Raw genomic sequence first — 16,509 nt, 5'->3', positions numbered from 1 at the left:
GTGAAATGAAGTTGGCTAACTGTTTGCTTTTTTATGCGCATAATCCTCTATTTTGATTAAAACAAGTTTAGGCCTCTACTTTTTTAAAAATATAACAGGGGGAATGTATGCTATAATTGTCAGCAACAGAAATGCTGACTGAGTAAAGATGCTCACCTGTGGTATTAAAATGTTAAGATACTGCAATCCTGTGCAGAAGATAAACACAGCACCTTGGAAAATTATCCACACCTCTGGAAGTTTTTCAAGGTTTTCACATTATAGCCACAGTCTTCAGTATGTTTTATTTGGATTTTATTTGACAGAGCAAAGTATGATATAACTGTGAAGTGGAAAAAAAGATTATACGTGGCACTGGCATCCATTTGAGCCGGTAGCTTGTGGAACGAAATTTTGCTACAATTCCAGCTGCAAGTCTTTTGAAGTACTGTAAGTTCCTAGTTTTGAACATTGAGAAACTTGATCTTTTGGCCATTTCTTTTTTCCTAAGTTCATTTCTCCTCTCAGTCTCTCTGTCTGTATTGAGAGCATCAGTGAACATTGTTTTTTTTTTTTTTTTGGAGGGCTTTTTCTCTATACTTCAAAAAAGAAACTAGTTCAGCCAACTTAATCGAATTTCTTCAATTGGTAACAATTAATTAAATTAAGTTTATCCAACTTAATTTATTAAGTTGGTTTAATTTGACAAATTTAAGTCAGTCATACTCAAATCATTTAGTTTACTTCATATAAATAAGTAAACTAATAAAGGATCTTTTTTAAGGTATTTTGGCTTAGGTTGCCTTAATTTGACAGTAGTTAGACAGAAAAGTGGGTAATGACAGAGCGGGAAGGCACGCAGAAAAGGTCATCAGTACTGGAATCGAACCTGTGACACTCATGTCGAGGATTAAGGTCTCCTTATGTGGATTGTGCTCTGTCCTGCACCGCCACAGCACTCTGGTGGGGACAGTATCTGTCCCTGGTGAAGCTTGTGTCATGACGTCAGACGTAGGATACGAACATGACATTGAACTTAATTGTTTCAAATAAAATCTAAATAAAAAGTTCCTTGAAATTAAAAATATATAACTTTTAAGTTAATTTAACACAAAAAAAGCAATTTGTTAATGTAAATATATCCATAACATAAACTACAACCCAAATGTATTTTTATTTGGCCCAGTACCTCATTACTGGGCCATTCTAACATATGAATCTGTTTTGATCTAATCTATTCCTTTATAGCACTGTCTCTGTCTGGTGTCTACTTGCTACACCTGCAATACTTTCCTCCAGGACTGCTCTGTGTTTAATTTGAGCCTTCTTCTTATGAACTCAGGCCAATATATAATAAAAAGCCTACCTGCACCATGATCCTGCCAACACCATGTTGCATGCTTAATTTTATAAGGTTATCAGATATAAAAAATAATAATAAAAAAAACACTCTAAACCATTTTTTATTTTTCTCCAAGGGGAATGGATTTTGCAAACATTTTCCACATTTATTAGGATGATGAATGCAACTTCCTTTGAAGAATTTTTATTGTGATATTTGACAGTATAATATTTGCAGCAATTGTCATTTGAGTTGTAAACATGAAAAGTAAGTTGTTTGGGGGGTTTTCTCTTCCAGGGTCCTGGAAACTGTACAAAGTGTGCCAACTTTCAGGATGGACTGTACTGCGTGCCCCGTTGTCCCCAAGGCGTGCCGGGAGAGGGTGACACCTTGGTGTGGAAATACGTAGATGAGAAACGAGTGTGCCAGCTGTGCCACAAGAACTGCACCAAGGGGTAAACGCGATTGATACCAGAGAGCTGAACATTACGTTTCTGAGTTTCTGAAAATGTTTGTTTGGTGGAACAATGACATGAATCTGAAAGGGTTAAGCTAAGTTTACAGAAGTCAGCAGATTTTATTGGAGACTAAATAAAAAAAACAGACGAGTATGTTGGTATGTTTTTCCAGATATTGTTGCCCTCTTCTTATGAAGTCTGCATTGGTTTCCCTTTTCTATTGTATTTATTTATTCTCTAGCTGCAGTGTTTAATTTTAGTGGTCTGTAGTCCTTTGTGGAGCAAAACCATACCCATAGAAATCTGAAATGAAAGCGAGCCAAATGTTCCCTGTGATATACAATCAACATTGAGCCTTGGTGGTATATGGATGAGTGAGAAGGAAAATGGGTCTGACATACCTTCAGACCACTGAGAGCAGTCATGTTACTGGGTCTTTTGTGTGTGTCTTTTAAGGAAACTGATACATTTTTCTAAAACATTTCAATAGCTTGGAAATTTGGAAATAAATGGTTCCCAGCTGAAGTTAGTGATTTATGAATCCATTCAGAATATTTAGTCTGTGTTAAATATTTTTGCTGGCAGACGTAAAGAAGACTAGGACGTGTAGCAACAGTCATACGTTTTTGATGGTTACCGCCTGCGGAGCCTGGTTTTACTTCATGTTGTTGTGTTTATGGACTATGTTTTCAATAGATTTATTGTGTCTTCAGGTGTGTGGGACCAGGTCTTGAAGGTTGCCAAGGTGAAAGGTGAGCTTACATTTGACTGAACTCGTCTGAGCTATTCACAGTTGGAATGTTACTGTGTAAGTGTGGCATACGACAAATGGAAATGCAATGAACTCATTTTAAAAAAAATAACTTGATTAATTTGAACCCTGTTAGTCAGGATTAGTTAGGTGTTTTCAATCAATAGGAAAAGATTCTTGAACAAACTGTAAAAGTAGGAAGAACTCTGCAATCTGAATACTTTTTTTTCCAGTAGCAAAATGTTTATTCCATTTACCTTCCCCATATATTTCTATCCTTTCTCAACACATTTTAATTTTTCCTCATGTTCCTTTGTTACATTCTGATGTTTTTTCCTTCTTTTCTTCCTTTCTTCTTTTTATCCTTATTTCATTTCGTGTGTTCCTTTGTACCTTCTTTCCTTCTTTCTGTCCTTTGTACCTTCTTTCATTTCTGTCTCCTTTCATTCCTTCCTTCCTATCTGCAATGATGAAGGAAGCTTAATTATTTTATAATTTGAAATTAACTTAAAGGATGTTTAACTCCAAAGAACTGAGTTAAATTGAGTAAAGTGTATTAAATTTTTATATAACGTTTGTTCAGGAACCTTGATAGAATGACAAAAAAAATTGTATCCACCACATTCAACTTCCACAAAGAATTTGATTGATTTTGTACTATGACTCAAACAAAGCAGATCTCTGAAGACCACCAAAAAAGAAGTAGTCAATCCTCATCAGGCTGGAAAATTTTACTAATTTATCTCTGGGGTCTGTTTGGATTCTAACAATCCGCAGTCAGACAGGTTGTGTACAAATGTGGGGAAACTCGAGATCATTGTTACTCTGACCAGAACTGGTTGACCAACGACTATCGGTCACGTCATGAAAAAACCCAGTCTAACTTCTAAGAAACTGAGCTGTCCTTTCCCACATTGGCTAAGATTTAAGGGCGTCATCTTGTGAATACTGAGCAACAATGGTGTTCCTGGAGAAGCTGCATGGAAAAAGTTGTTGTCTGCCAAAAATACAAGCCTTGCTACCTGTGTGCAGATTGTCACAGGAACTGTGTTCAGAGTGTTGGACATTAAACTGAACTACTTTTGAGAAGCAGCAGGAAAACCAGAAGCACAGAATTCGTGCAATAGAAGACAAACTAAGCTTTTGTGGTGACTGAGTCAATGCTATAATTTCAAGCCAAAAGAAATATTGCAAAGAGACAAGAACAGACCAATTTCTTTGTCTGTTCGGATTCTTTCCAATCCGGAGTCAAAAGAATAGGTATTGAAATGGTCTCTTCATCTCACCACAAAGGTTTTCAATTAGATTTAGGCCTCTGAACTATGGAAGAAGGGTGATTTTGTGTCTGGTTATTATTTTAATGTTTATTTAGTGTTTTCTTTTGGAGCTAATCTATTCCTTTTTTTTGGAAAAAGTTCTTTTGGAAACACATTTTCAGCTGAGCTTTAGTAATTATACGCTTGGAAAAAATTTTCAAACGAAGTCAATATGAAATTATTGTACCGTAATAAAAGAATAGTTCATTTTAATGTTGTTTTTTTCAGCAGGCCAACAAATTTATTCCCATCTGTATAAAATATATTTATATCAGTTTTTCTGGTTCAGTTTATCTACTTTTTCTTCTCTCTTGTGTCTTCATGTATGTTAGCATTCTTTATGTTTATATACTTACCTATTTTTATATATATTTCTGGAAGGCCTTCAGGTCTCTCCATAATTGCAGCTGGGGTTGTTGGCGGGCTGCTGGCAGTTCTGATCGCAGGCCTTTTTGTCTTTGTGCTCCTACGCCGCCGCCACATCAAGAGAAAGAGGACCATGCGCAGACTGCTCCAGGAGAGAGAGGTAAGGAATGACAGCTTAAGCTCAAAGCACAAATTCACAGTTTTTAGTTTTTGTTCTGATCATGTTTTTATGGTCCCACTCCCTTCATGCAGCTAGTTGAACCTCTCACTCCAAGTGGACAGGCACCAAACCAAGCTCTGCTGCGGATACTGAAAGAACCAGAGTTTAAGAAAATTAAAGTGCTGGGATCAGGAGCCTTCGGTACAGTTTACAAGGTAATTACAGGTTTGGCTTGCATAATGGCTTATTGTAAAATAGAAACTCAAGTGCTGAGCAGTTTTGAAACTCTGCTGCTCCGTCATGCTGACTTTTCACAGATCTACATGTGTTTTCAATTTTTCAATTACAACACATTTTTAACTTGCTACATCATGCATGACTGGCTTCATTGTTTCTGTCAGAGCTGTTGCTCTAATCACATTTGGGGATTTGTATTTAAGACACAAAAATCTGCGCTTTGGACTGTCTGTTTATTTCCATCCTTAATTAAGAGGTAAATCTTCTAACAGAGGACAGATATGTCAAATACAGTGTGTATTTTGGTGTTTGTAGGACTGATTAGAATATCCAATGAAGAGTTAATTTATTTCCGTAATGCCTCTGTAAATGGGAAACTGGGAAAGAATCTGTGTTTTATATCTACAAAGGGATATTTCAAGCTTTTATTTCAGATTGTTTTGATGATTATGGCCTACAGCTACTGAAGATTCAAAATTCAAAATTTTAGAATATTTCTGAAGAGACCAATGAAGATATTTTTATAAAGAGAGTTGAGGAAAGCTTCAAGTGATTGGCTGTGCTGTTTAATAAAACACATTGGATCTACAACAACAAGTGGCTCAGTTCCCTAAAACATCACAAAATGAGCACCTTCTTCCTGCCACAATTTATTCTTTCAGTCAGCTTTCTAAATTCAACCCTATGTGTATAGCCTGATTCTTTGTCAATGAGCTTTTGTGGCCTCCTCTCCTAATAGTTTGCAGTGATGGTCCACTGGACAACCATTAAAAGAGTCTTCCCATAATTGTGTGGGGCATGACAAAATATTTCTGTTGGTTGTATATATCAGTTTGCATGTTATGACTCTATAATATGAGTCTTGCTAAACAGCTTGTGGGTTGTTGTGATTAAAAAGTAAATAAGTAAGTTAAAATTTCCAAAATATTGCTAATAAAACTGAAAACTGTCGATGAGAAAGCTATTAAATACGTGTGTATACAAATCTTTATAATCACTTTGTACATTGTATAATATTCCTGTGTCTCTTGACATTTCAACCATTGAACATGATACAACAGAAACACTGTGTTCTTGCAGGGTCTTTGGGTCCCAGAAGGAGAGGATGTGAAGATCCCAGTGGCTATCAAGGTTCTGAGAGAGGCCACATCACCAAAAGCCAATCAAGAAATCTTGGATGTAGGTTCTCTCATTTGTTCTGCAGGGGTGGGGGGTTGTGGTTTTCATGTTGAAGGAGGTGCTTGGGATAAGAGACATTCACTAAATGTGGTATTTTCCTCATCTACTTTGGTTGTCCCTGAGTTTTTAATTGAAAATGAAAGTGAAAGGAAATATCAAAATGTTTTTGTGTCATGTAAAACTAAAGGATGAGGTTAGGCTTTTATTTATTGCTGTGAGCCGCTGTCAGCTGATTGCCAGAAGAACTTCAATTTATCTGGGAGTTAATAGCAAACCCAGAGGATCTTTTTAAGCTAACAAGGTCTTGTTTTCTTTGCAATAAAGTGTGTCACATTACACACAGAGTCTCTTGTGGAGTTTTGTGAAATAGGATTCATTCATTTGAGGGCAACATGTAGGCGTTGGTGTGTAATTAAGAAGACAAGGTGCTCGGAAATGAAATGCAGCTTCGAAGCCGCAGGCTGTTCTAGTTCACCTTTACAACCAGAAAAAACCAGTGTCTCAAATCTTGTGTTGTGTGGTCATGCTGCTGGGTTTTCCTTGTGCATAAATCCTGCCATGTACATGAATTAACATCAAAGTCTAACTCTGGGGCATGGAGAAAAAAAACGATTAAGATCTTTGAAGCCTCCTTTTTTATCTTGCTGTCAAAATAACAAAGCTCCCTGCAAGGGGTTTATTTACTGAAGAGCACTGACACGCAGTAATAAGCATGAAGAAAATATTTGGCCTGCAATTATTTCAGCAGTGACAGGGAACATATCAAGTAAAGCTTGGTTTAAAGTACTGTTTGCTCACTTCTCCATGCGAGAAGCAGAAGCCATTTTTTTCTTTTTTGTGGTGGCTATCCATTTTTTTTCTAAAGCAGCTTTTCTGGTATGATGACTGAGAGTTTCCACTCTCAGGCAATAAAATAGAGCAGGCTGTGTGTGACCGCTGCTAAGAGACTTATTCCCCAACACTCTGTATCCCACAGATGTTTCTCAAGCTATCAGTTGCTTGGATAAACATGTACATTTCTACCAGGGGTTCTGCGAAGTGGCCTTCAAGACCCATAATTCTTTTTGCTGTGTTTTTACAGTGTTGTTTCAATCCTAAAAAGCAGATACAACATGGAATATGTTCATGTGCATTATAGGAAGCTTATGTGATGGCCAGTGTGGAACACCCGCATGTGTGCCGTCTGCTGGGTATCTGCCTCACCTCGACGGTTCAGCTCATAACCCAGCTGATGCCGTACGGCTGCCTGCTGGACTACGTCAAAGAAAAAAAGGACAATATTGGCTCCCAGCACCTGCTCAACTGGTGTGTTCAGATAGCCAAGGTGAGCGAACCACTTTTTATTTTACTTTCTGCTATTTATATAAAACAATGCTTCACCCCACCACATTGAACTTTTGTTAAAAGATCTGCTCCCATGCCTTAGTTCACGCCTTGTTTTATTAAAGGGTATGAACTACCTGGAGGAGCGCCACCTAGTGCACCGTGACTTAGCAGCCAGAAACGTCCTGGTCAAGACTCCTCATCATGTCAAGATCACTGACTTTGGGCTGGCCAAACTCCTCAACGCAGATGAGAAAGAATACCATGCAGATGGAGGAAAGGTCGGTTAGGTCTTAAAGGCGCAATGTGTTGTTTTTTATTATGATGGGATTGGGCCATCGATGGCACCACATTAATCATTTTAATTTGATCAAAGTTATTAAACCTTTTCATGTTCATGTTTTTGAGAAAATTTAAATGATAATGCAAAAAAAATAATAATAAAAGATATCTTCACAATATTAGGAATGCAGAAATACAAAGGACTTTCAAAAACTCATACACTACAGACTAAAAGTTTTGAAACATGATTATATTTAATACAAAATTAGGATTGATTCATTTGCATATTTTGCAACAAGATCAACATGATTATTCTATCAATCTAGAATGTGTTTTCAGAACAATTTTTAACATTTTCAAGGACTCTTTTTCTTGTCTGTACTTTTTTAATAACCTCCTCTGACTTGAAGAACATCATGGCATTCATATTAAAATGAAAACTGTAATTTTCTGCATACTTTTGCACTTTAGTTGTCCCTCGGGAAAATCTTTTTGGCACATTTTTCTTTTATAAAATGTATTTTTAAAAGATCTAGTAGCATCATTATACTTTCAGATAAATAAAAAAAACCCTGTAAATTATTGAAAGCAAAATCCGATTATCCAGATGATATCTCCTAAAATCTGTGAAATTCATTTAGGGTTTTTTAAGAGAAGCAAAAAGTTAAAGTTGCGCCCAATACTTGTCCTATGTTGAACTTCTTTTGAGACTTTTGACCTCTAGAGCAGAGTTAGGTTTACTGAAACTTATAAATAACCTCATTCACTTCATTCATTGTTAAATATCTGGCAAACTGGCTCTAAAAGCTTTCTTACAGTGGAAACTGTTTATAAGTTAGTTACTTTCTTTAATTTCTTGTTTGCTAGATATCCTGCCATATTTAAGAAAATCTTTTTATTTGGGTTTAGTTTTGAAAATAAATCAATCCAAACATCCAATCTTGTCACATCTTCAAAATATGTGTCATTTCAAATGCTCCCATATTATAGTTCTTGTTTGTATTGGTTTGATAAGTGACTGAAGTGTACCCAGTTATCAACTGACCGGCTTTGATTGAAAGTTCAATGCTGTGCACAGTTTTGTGCTACACGATTGGTTAAGTAATAATTTACTGGATGAAGCCCCATTTCATGGCATTCATGATTTAACTCATAAAACAGGTTCAAGAGCTTTTTAGATAATCTTATGCTTTTTACCCATTTTTGTTCTTTAGGTACCGATAAAATGGATGGCTCTTGAATCAATCCTGAACAGAACTTACACTCATCAGAGCGATGTCTGGAGCTACGGTAAGACTAATGCTCTGTATTTAAAGCAAACACTTCAAGTGCCCCAGATTGAGCTTTGAATAGCTAAAACAGCTGAGCCTGTGTGCTTCTCCTGAGTATTAATGACAGACTCACTGAAAAACATTGTTGAATAAAGTGTTTTAGCAGCAAGGAAAGCATAAAGCAGATTCTGTTTCATACTGGATGTTGACTTTTGAGCTTTTGAAGCTGTTAAACATTTTAGAACACAATATAAAGGGAATATTTATCTCGAGCATCTGAAACGGGTATTGCACACACAGCAGCAGGTTCAGATGGATGATTTTACGTCAGAGGAAATCGTTATCTCATCCCACTCAGATCATTCCTTCACTTCAGGACTTAACATATGGAGAAATGCCTCCACACACACACAGTGAAACCAAACACAGCAATGTTTTTTTTTAGAGCAGGCCTGCTTCCAACAATTCCTTTCCCGAGGGTTTGATCGCACCTCCCGCTCAATCTGGCAAAAACATCAGCAGACCCTGGCAGAAGTGATCGACTTCCTTTCCTCCTTTCTTCCCCCTTTTGGTTCCTCCAGCCCTGCGATGCATCCTGTCAACTCCCACTCCTGCATGTGGAGCCAATTTGTCCATGTTTTGATAGCATGTGATATTTGAAGAGCGTACATCCTGTCAACTTCTGTTTCTTCTCCTTTATTGGGGGCAAAAACAAAAGTGAATGACAGCTCATTGCTCTAACATTTACCAACTGCTTCTCGCGTCTGTGTCGTAGGTGTAACCATCTGGGAACTGATGACGTTCGGGACCAAACCATACGATGGGATTCCAGCCAGTGAAATAGCCGGAATCCTGGAGAAAGGAGAGCGCCTCCCTCAACCACCAATCTGTACCATAGATGTCTACATGATTATGGTGAAATGTAAGCACTTCTTCTTGAGGTTTTATTTACGCAACTTTAAAAAAGTAATCTTTTTTACATTGCAAGTAGAAGAATACATACATTTTATCTATATGATGAATCAACACCAAATAGTGCATACATTTGAAGAGGATGAAAAATGACACATTGTTTTCTAATATTTTTACAAATAAAAATCAGAAACGGGGGTTAGGTGCTGTTAAAATATATCGATTCTCGTGTTTGTAAAGTGAAAAAGGAAACATTACAACATTGCAGTTACATACTTGCGTTTTTGTTGACCCTGGTAATCAGTAAGTTTGAATTTTTCCAACTTCAAACCTTTATGCTTAAAAGTATAACATTAATTATCTTTATGAATGTGTCTGCACAGGTTGGATGATTGATGCAGACAGCCGGCCTCATTTTCGAGAACTAATAGCCGAGTTCACAAAGATGGCTCGAGATCCACCCCGCTATCTTGTCATTCAGGTAAAAATGTACCTCACCTCTCAGATTTGCTGTAAGTCCACTGAAGGACTTTACTGGTTTGTTAGAGCGACTAAGGCATGTTTCTTTTTCAGGGCGATGACCGCATGCATCTGCCGAGTCCAACAGACACCAAATTTTACCGCAGCCTGATCAGTGGGGGGGACCTGGATGATGGTGTAGATGCAGATGAATACTTGGTGCCACAGCACAGCTTCTTCAGCAGCCCTAGCACCTCCTACACCCCACTGCTTCACTCCACAGTATGTTCCTCCATGTGCAAAATGCAGTGACAAGTTGTGAAGCTATTTCTCTTTCATAAAAGTAACATTCATTTTACTAAAAGGATATACTTTCTCAAAAGCAAATCCAATTGAAATATTTCTCCCAAATTTGCTCTGATATTTGAGAAATATGTGGCCACATTACTGCTTAATTTTGCAATTATTTTTTACTTTAAAAAGAACATGCTATTGCACATCTAGTCTTATATGAAGCAAAGCAATTACTGACATGGATGAAAGATTTAGTAGTGCCATAAATTCTGTATTGTAGCTCCAAGTTCTTAGAAAACAGACAACTGATTCCTAGTACCATTAAGAACTGGGGCCTTTCTGTTCTCAGGTTCAAAATATCAAAGTTCTTATCTTCAAACAAGTCCTTCAACACTTTTATGAATTTTGCTCCATTGTGCTGGAAAATACCCTGATAACTGTTACATTGTTTTAGGTTTCTTAGAAGACGAAGAAAAGAGAAGAGAAGACTGACTTATTTGTGGCAGAGCTCTTAAACTGAATTATGAATAAGTCCAGTCTATTAGATGAGAATCAGCTGCACACATGGATTTTTTTTTTACTGTTGGCACCACACAACATTCATGGAAGTTTTATCTACAAATGTTTTTCCAAGTGTCAAAAATAATCAGAAGTAAGATCCATCAAATGAACAAACTCCCTGCAGATTCTCAAATGTCCATACTCGTAATTCCTGCACAGTTTCAGGCTGTGCTTGATATTTATTTTTGGACAGAAATGTTTTCTTTGCAGGCTCTCTTTGGTCCAAAAGTCTTTTCCAGATTCTACAAGCAGATTCACCAAACCGCTCCAAATGTTGCGCAAGCTCTGCACTGGTGGCAGATCTTTCAGAAATAGGTTAGGTCAGCTCCTTTGAAGATCTCACCTTCAACTTTGTGATAGTGAATAAAATTGAAGGTGTTCCTTAACGTTTACTTTTCGTTGCAGCGTTTTTAAATATTTTTTTTATTTTTTATTTTTTTTTGTACATGGGTCCCTCTTGATGCATAGTAAAGTTGGGAACATGCTTTTTTGGACACAACTGTTAATATAAAAGGGTAATAAAATCAAGCACATTTAAATATTGTTTATATAAATTGGTCTCCTGATGAGATTGATGGACCCTTTAATAGTTCTAAATGTGGCTTTAATAAAAATAAAAAATACAAATTGGCATATTTATTTTGTTTGAGAGCAAAAATGCAATAAAAATATATATTTTTTGTACAAAGTTAATTTTTAGCCTCTTTAAGCTAACTGCTAATGATAAATGGACATCAAGTCAATCTGGAAACTTTTTAAAGAAATGTAAATGATCTTGAAAAAACACTACACATCAATTTAATATTCTTTGCCTTCCACAAGATGGCACTGTTTTATACAAAATCTGACCATAATATACTGCGTATTTATGTGCATTTTGATGCACAATTCTGTACCTGATATTCATTAATACTGCTCTTCCTTTAAATACATTTAAATAATAGAAGTCTAATGAGCTGGTTCATCATAATTAACCACTCAAATGAACACTGGGGCCTGGAATAATTATAATTATTAGTTTTTTTCCTCATTTCTTTTTTTGATTCAAAACTACAATGTCTTAAGTCCTAAGTAGCACACATTTCCTTTCTTATATTTTAAAATCTCGAAAGAAAAAATAGCATATAAGCAGAAATCTGAATGTGCGGTTCAAAGAAAGAAAACTAGTATTCCGTACCAGCCATGAAAAACATGAAGTAGATGTTTTCCATCGCCAGCATGATTGGTGCATCTCAGTCAGCATATTTGCTATGATTTGTGATCATTTATTTGGATGTTAGTAATTCAAATGAGCTTTTTATTAATTTGATCTGCATGATTAATCAAAATAAGACATGAGCAAATCAATCAGCCAGAGATTTATACTGGGCAATTATTTAACATCTCAGGTTGGCGATGTACAGTTCCAACACTAAGAAGTCTAATATTTACTCTTTTTCTGTCCTGTTCAGTTTATGCTTCAAAAGTAAAAAAAACAAAAACATTTTTGATCTATAAACATATCAACTAACATTATCAGCTTTGATCTTCTTTTGTTACATTTAATAAAGAGTAGATGAACACTTGAGACATGTTCGTTTAGGATGATCTTGTAGTGGCTTGATGCGGTCAAGTGTTTAAAATTGAAAAGTTAACAGAGCTATTTTCACCGTTTTTGGAAAAATCGGATTTCTGCAGAAATCATTACTCTGTAAGTCAGAATGAAAAAGTCATCTTTCATCTCAAGGGCATAAAAATATCTTCTACTTACCGCAAGTCAGCAATAATAAAAATAAAAAAAACCCACATCAGCATCTAAACTAATCATGGAACTGGAGCCAGTAAAATTGGAAAAGTGGCCCAGCGTTACCTGGATTGACCCAAATTGGCAGCAGCCGCCCTCACATGACAGCTGTCCTGGCCTGAATCTCACCCACGCGGCGTCCTCCAGCTGCCCCACACCCACGTTTCCTCCCAGAAGGCTTTTTGATTGAGAAGGACCTTCTGTGTAGGCCATCAGTGGGCCAGACTCTTCTACCTGGAACTGTTGTCAGCCACCAGTCGGTTCAAGTGAGCTTTCAAGCTCTATTACCTTTGCAGACAGTCAGGAGGACTGTAGTAAAACCTCAGTGTGAGCCTTCTTTTGCTGCGTCACTCACTGTTAGGCAGAAATGTTTTTCTGCTTCACTGTGTTTAATTTCCTTTTCTTGTTGAAAGTAATTGCATTGTCACACCTGTCATTCCCGTCTTCATTCTTGCTTCCTTTTAAGCGTTTACAGTCCAGACAGATACAACAAGGCTTGGCGGATGAAGTTATGTAAATCTCCTTTGTGGATTTTTAGTTTGATCTTTGTGTTCTCCTGAAAATGCTAGTTTGCCTTTTTATAATTTCAGTAAAGACACATAATTGTCATTAACCTTTCTGTCCCCTGAGAGACTTTAAAACAATTCACAGCAAAGTGATGGTATACAGTGGAGACATAAAATACAAAATAAAAAAAATTGTTGGGTTCAAAAGTGAAAGAAAAAGCATAGAATACATTATATGAAAAATTAATTGGATATTTTGTTATTTTCTGTTTCAGAGCATTAATAGCAGCATAGGGACGAGCAAAAACAGAAATGGCTTAATGGTAAGCAAAAACTGAACTCAAATTCCTTAGAATTGTACTTACTTCCTTGTGTAACCTTTTTGCATTAATTTCCAATTGGAATTGTGTCAGATTACTGAAAATCTATGTCTTTTGTTTCAGAACGGAATCCCAAGCAGAGACGGAAGTATAGTTCTCCGATATATGCCTGACCCCACAGACAAATTCCTGGACGAGGCCTTCCAGCCAGCTCCAGGCGAGTATTTGCCTTTTAAATGTGAACCTCCTGTTTGTAGATTCTCTCCAGAGTTTTCTCCATGTCCTTCAGTTTGACACAGTAAAAAACTGAGACATCTAGTGGTGAGGAAAAAGGACTGAAAATGTATTTCATGATATGCTTACTCTCTTTTGTTTTTTGCATTTACTTTGATTGAAGAGACATTGAAAAATACAAACCAATGTGCAAATAATTTTTCAATAAATCTAGCAGTTTTATTTTTATGATTAGAAAGGAACATCTTTGAATGGCTCAAAGTTCAAACCTCAATCCAATGGAGAATCTCTTACAAGACTTAAAAACTGCTGTTCAGATTCACTCTTCATCCAATCTGAGTGAACTCGATATATTATGGAATGAAGTATAGGCAAAAAAAATTATCTTTTGTGTATGATTTGTATGTGATATGTACCAATAGAGGTGTACTCTAAAAGATATGTGCTTGTAATAAAAGAAAAAGGGTCCATAGTTGCACACAATTATGGACTACTTTATGTTAATCTATCACATTATAGTTCAAGAAAATATGTTACTTTAAAGTTTGTTGTTTTAACAAGACAAAAGTTGAATAGCATGCCTGTGCAGTACCCTGACAACAAACAGCATCATCTTAATGCTTTATCTAATAAGATCCCTTTGTTTGTCACAAAAAATATCTTTCCACTGATTGTCTTTTCAGCTGAAAAAGGCTATAAAACTATAAAATGTTATAAATCAGGTTTTTTTGTTGTTGTTTTTCTGCAGACTACATGAACCAGAACGGAGTCTCCAATGTGATAAATCCCATCTACCAACATTCAGGTGCACCTCGCACCTTTCTTCCAACCATCTCTTCAGACGATACAGAGTCAGAATACCTGAACTACTTTAAGAATGGAGCCAATGGACCTGAATATCTCAATGAGCTCCCACCCTCCACCTTCCTACCCCTAAACTCCAACAACACGGCCATCAGCGGTCAAAACTACCGGCCTCAGAACAGCATGGACAATCCAGACTACCAACAGGATTTCACTCCCACTTTCAAGACACACACAAATGGACACATACCAGCAGCAGAGAACGTAGAATACCTTGGTCCAGACTGAGGGAGAAAATGGAATAAATCTGTGAATGAGAGTCTGTTTTTTTCTTCCTTTGGGAAAGTTATTCTATGTGGCTGGGAACTCAATATGTTGTACCATCAGTGAAAACATATGCAAGAGTTTTTTTCTAAGCACCAAGCTTAAGTGACTTTTCTCAACTGAAAACAGGATAGCAAATGGATTAAATGTGTCTCAGTCAACCTTTGAACTGCTGCTTCTAACTGTGAAGGACAGCTGCAGAATGGATTGGAACCTTTGTTGCTTGAAACTCAACAGCTCGACCTGAAATGATGAGTGATACACATATTGCTATAGACTTGATTTGGACTCAAAAATTTCTCAGTGAGGAATTCAACCAGGTGAGAGCGAGTTTGTTTTGAAGCAAGCACTACTTTTAGGCTTATGGAAGTCCAATTCAGTGAGAAATAAAACCTTACGTGTAAAATGTGGAATCAGTGTAAAGCTTCTGTTCTGAAACAGTTTGGCGTCCATTAAACACTGAATATGTGAGCAAATACAACTGATGGAACTTTGGTGGTTTTCACACTGATGGTTTGTGGCTCATAATTGTTACAGCACTTTGTAACATAAAAGTATATATATACATATATATATATTTCTTATTTTCAGATTTGACAGTGGGCTTCCCTACAACAATTATCTAAAATCAGAGCCCGTCTTTATTTTTATGCTTGCCAAACACAAGCACAAAAACATCTGTTTTTTTATCCCAGAGGCATTTTGTTTTCTGTCTGAATAGTGTTTATAAAAAGCTGGGTGAACTGTCTGAGGCCATGCGTGTGTAATCTTTAGCTGTAAGGTTTCATTGTGCGGTATTTTAAATAATGTGACTGTAAAAAAAAAGATTACAAAAGTCTGTTTTTTATTTGTTTTATAAGATAGATGTTTCATATGGTGTTGACGTCATATGTGAGAGACCGCCTCTTTGCTTTATAGTCAGTCCTCTGCAAATGGTGTTCCTAGTTTTAAAGGAATATACTAATGTAGCATCTTTTTAAAAATAATTTACACAGGTACATGTACAGCCAATGTTTAATATCCTTAAATATACTCAAATTTAGCTGTCATGAATACTCCATACACTTTTGTCATACATCTATGTGAATATGCACTTGTTTCTGATTGTGACCATGTAATTCAACAAAGTACGTGAATAAATTTTCTTTCTAAAGAAAGGTATGCTTTTTGTTTCGCAGCTTTGCATGTGAATGTTGAAATGCAAGAACACAGGACCTGATTCACTCATCCACTGAACCTGTTATTTATGGTAATGTCAGAATGTTCAGTCAACTATTTAGGTCTTTAATCATCTTATGGTCAGCTTCAAAATCCTTATTCATTTTCTTGCTGTTTTAAATTTGGGCTACAAGGCAACTAAGAATATCCATAAAATAAAAACTTATAGCAATATCAAAGGTAATGATGATTTTTAATTTATGCTTAGCTATTGTTTTTATTTATGTTGAAAATGCTAATTAGGCTTGCTGCAGCAACTAAATGTTAACAAAATGTTTTTGTTTTTGTTTTTCTTACATTTAGATTTTTGGACATGGTGGTGGCCAGAAATACTACTAGCCCTTAGTTGTGTTAATATAGTACAAATAAAAAATAATATTGATTGAAACATAGGAGCTTTTACAAAGTAAAATATAAATTCTTATCATGC

At 36.3% G+C, this 16,509-nt stretch overlaps 1 protein-coding gene across 1 annotated transcript in view; it reads left to right on the top strand.

The window, feature by feature from the left end:
* The window catches only part of egfra (epidermal growth factor receptor a (erythroblastic leukemia viral (v-erb-b) oncogene homolog, avian)), a 40,665-nt gene extending 24,647 nt beyond the window's left edge, over window positions 1-16,018 (top strand). The window contains exons 15-28 of the mRNA XM_044133989.1: window positions 1,619-1,776; window positions 2,493-2,531; window positions 4,228-4,372; window positions 4,465-4,587; window positions 5,690-5,788; window positions 6,927-7,112; window positions 7,237-7,392; window positions 8,608-8,683; window positions 9,440-9,586; window positions 9,960-10,057; window positions 10,150-10,317; window positions 13,455-13,502; window positions 13,623-13,716; window positions 14,482-16,018. Of these exons, the coding sequence (XP_043989924.1) occupies window positions 1,619-1,776; window positions 2,493-2,531; window positions 4,228-4,372; window positions 4,465-4,587; window positions 5,690-5,788; window positions 6,927-7,112; window positions 7,237-7,392; window positions 8,608-8,683; window positions 9,440-9,586; window positions 9,960-10,057; window positions 10,150-10,317; window positions 13,455-13,502; window positions 13,623-13,716; window positions 14,482-14,825 (1,881 nt within the window). The 3' untranslated portion in view covers window positions 14,826-16,018. The remainder of the gene's footprint in view (window positions 1-1,618; window positions 1,777-2,492; window positions 2,532-4,227; window positions 4,373-4,464; window positions 4,588-5,689; window positions 5,789-6,926; window positions 7,113-7,236; window positions 7,393-8,607; window positions 8,684-9,439; window positions 9,587-9,959; window positions 10,058-10,149; window positions 10,318-13,454; window positions 13,503-13,622; window positions 13,717-14,481) is intronic.
* The last annotated feature ends 491 nt before the right edge of the window (window positions 16,019-16,509 follow it).

Source organism: Gambusia affinis, linkage group LG12 (assembly GCF_019740435.1).
Source record: "Gambusia affinis linkage group LG12, SWU_Gaff_1.0, whole genome shotgun sequence".
NCBI lineage: Eukaryota > Metazoa > Chordata > Actinopteri > Cyprinodontiformes > Poeciliidae > Gambusia > Gambusia affinis.
Note: the sequence above shows the minus strand (reverse complement) of the source record. Positions and strands in the feature narration are given on the sequence as shown.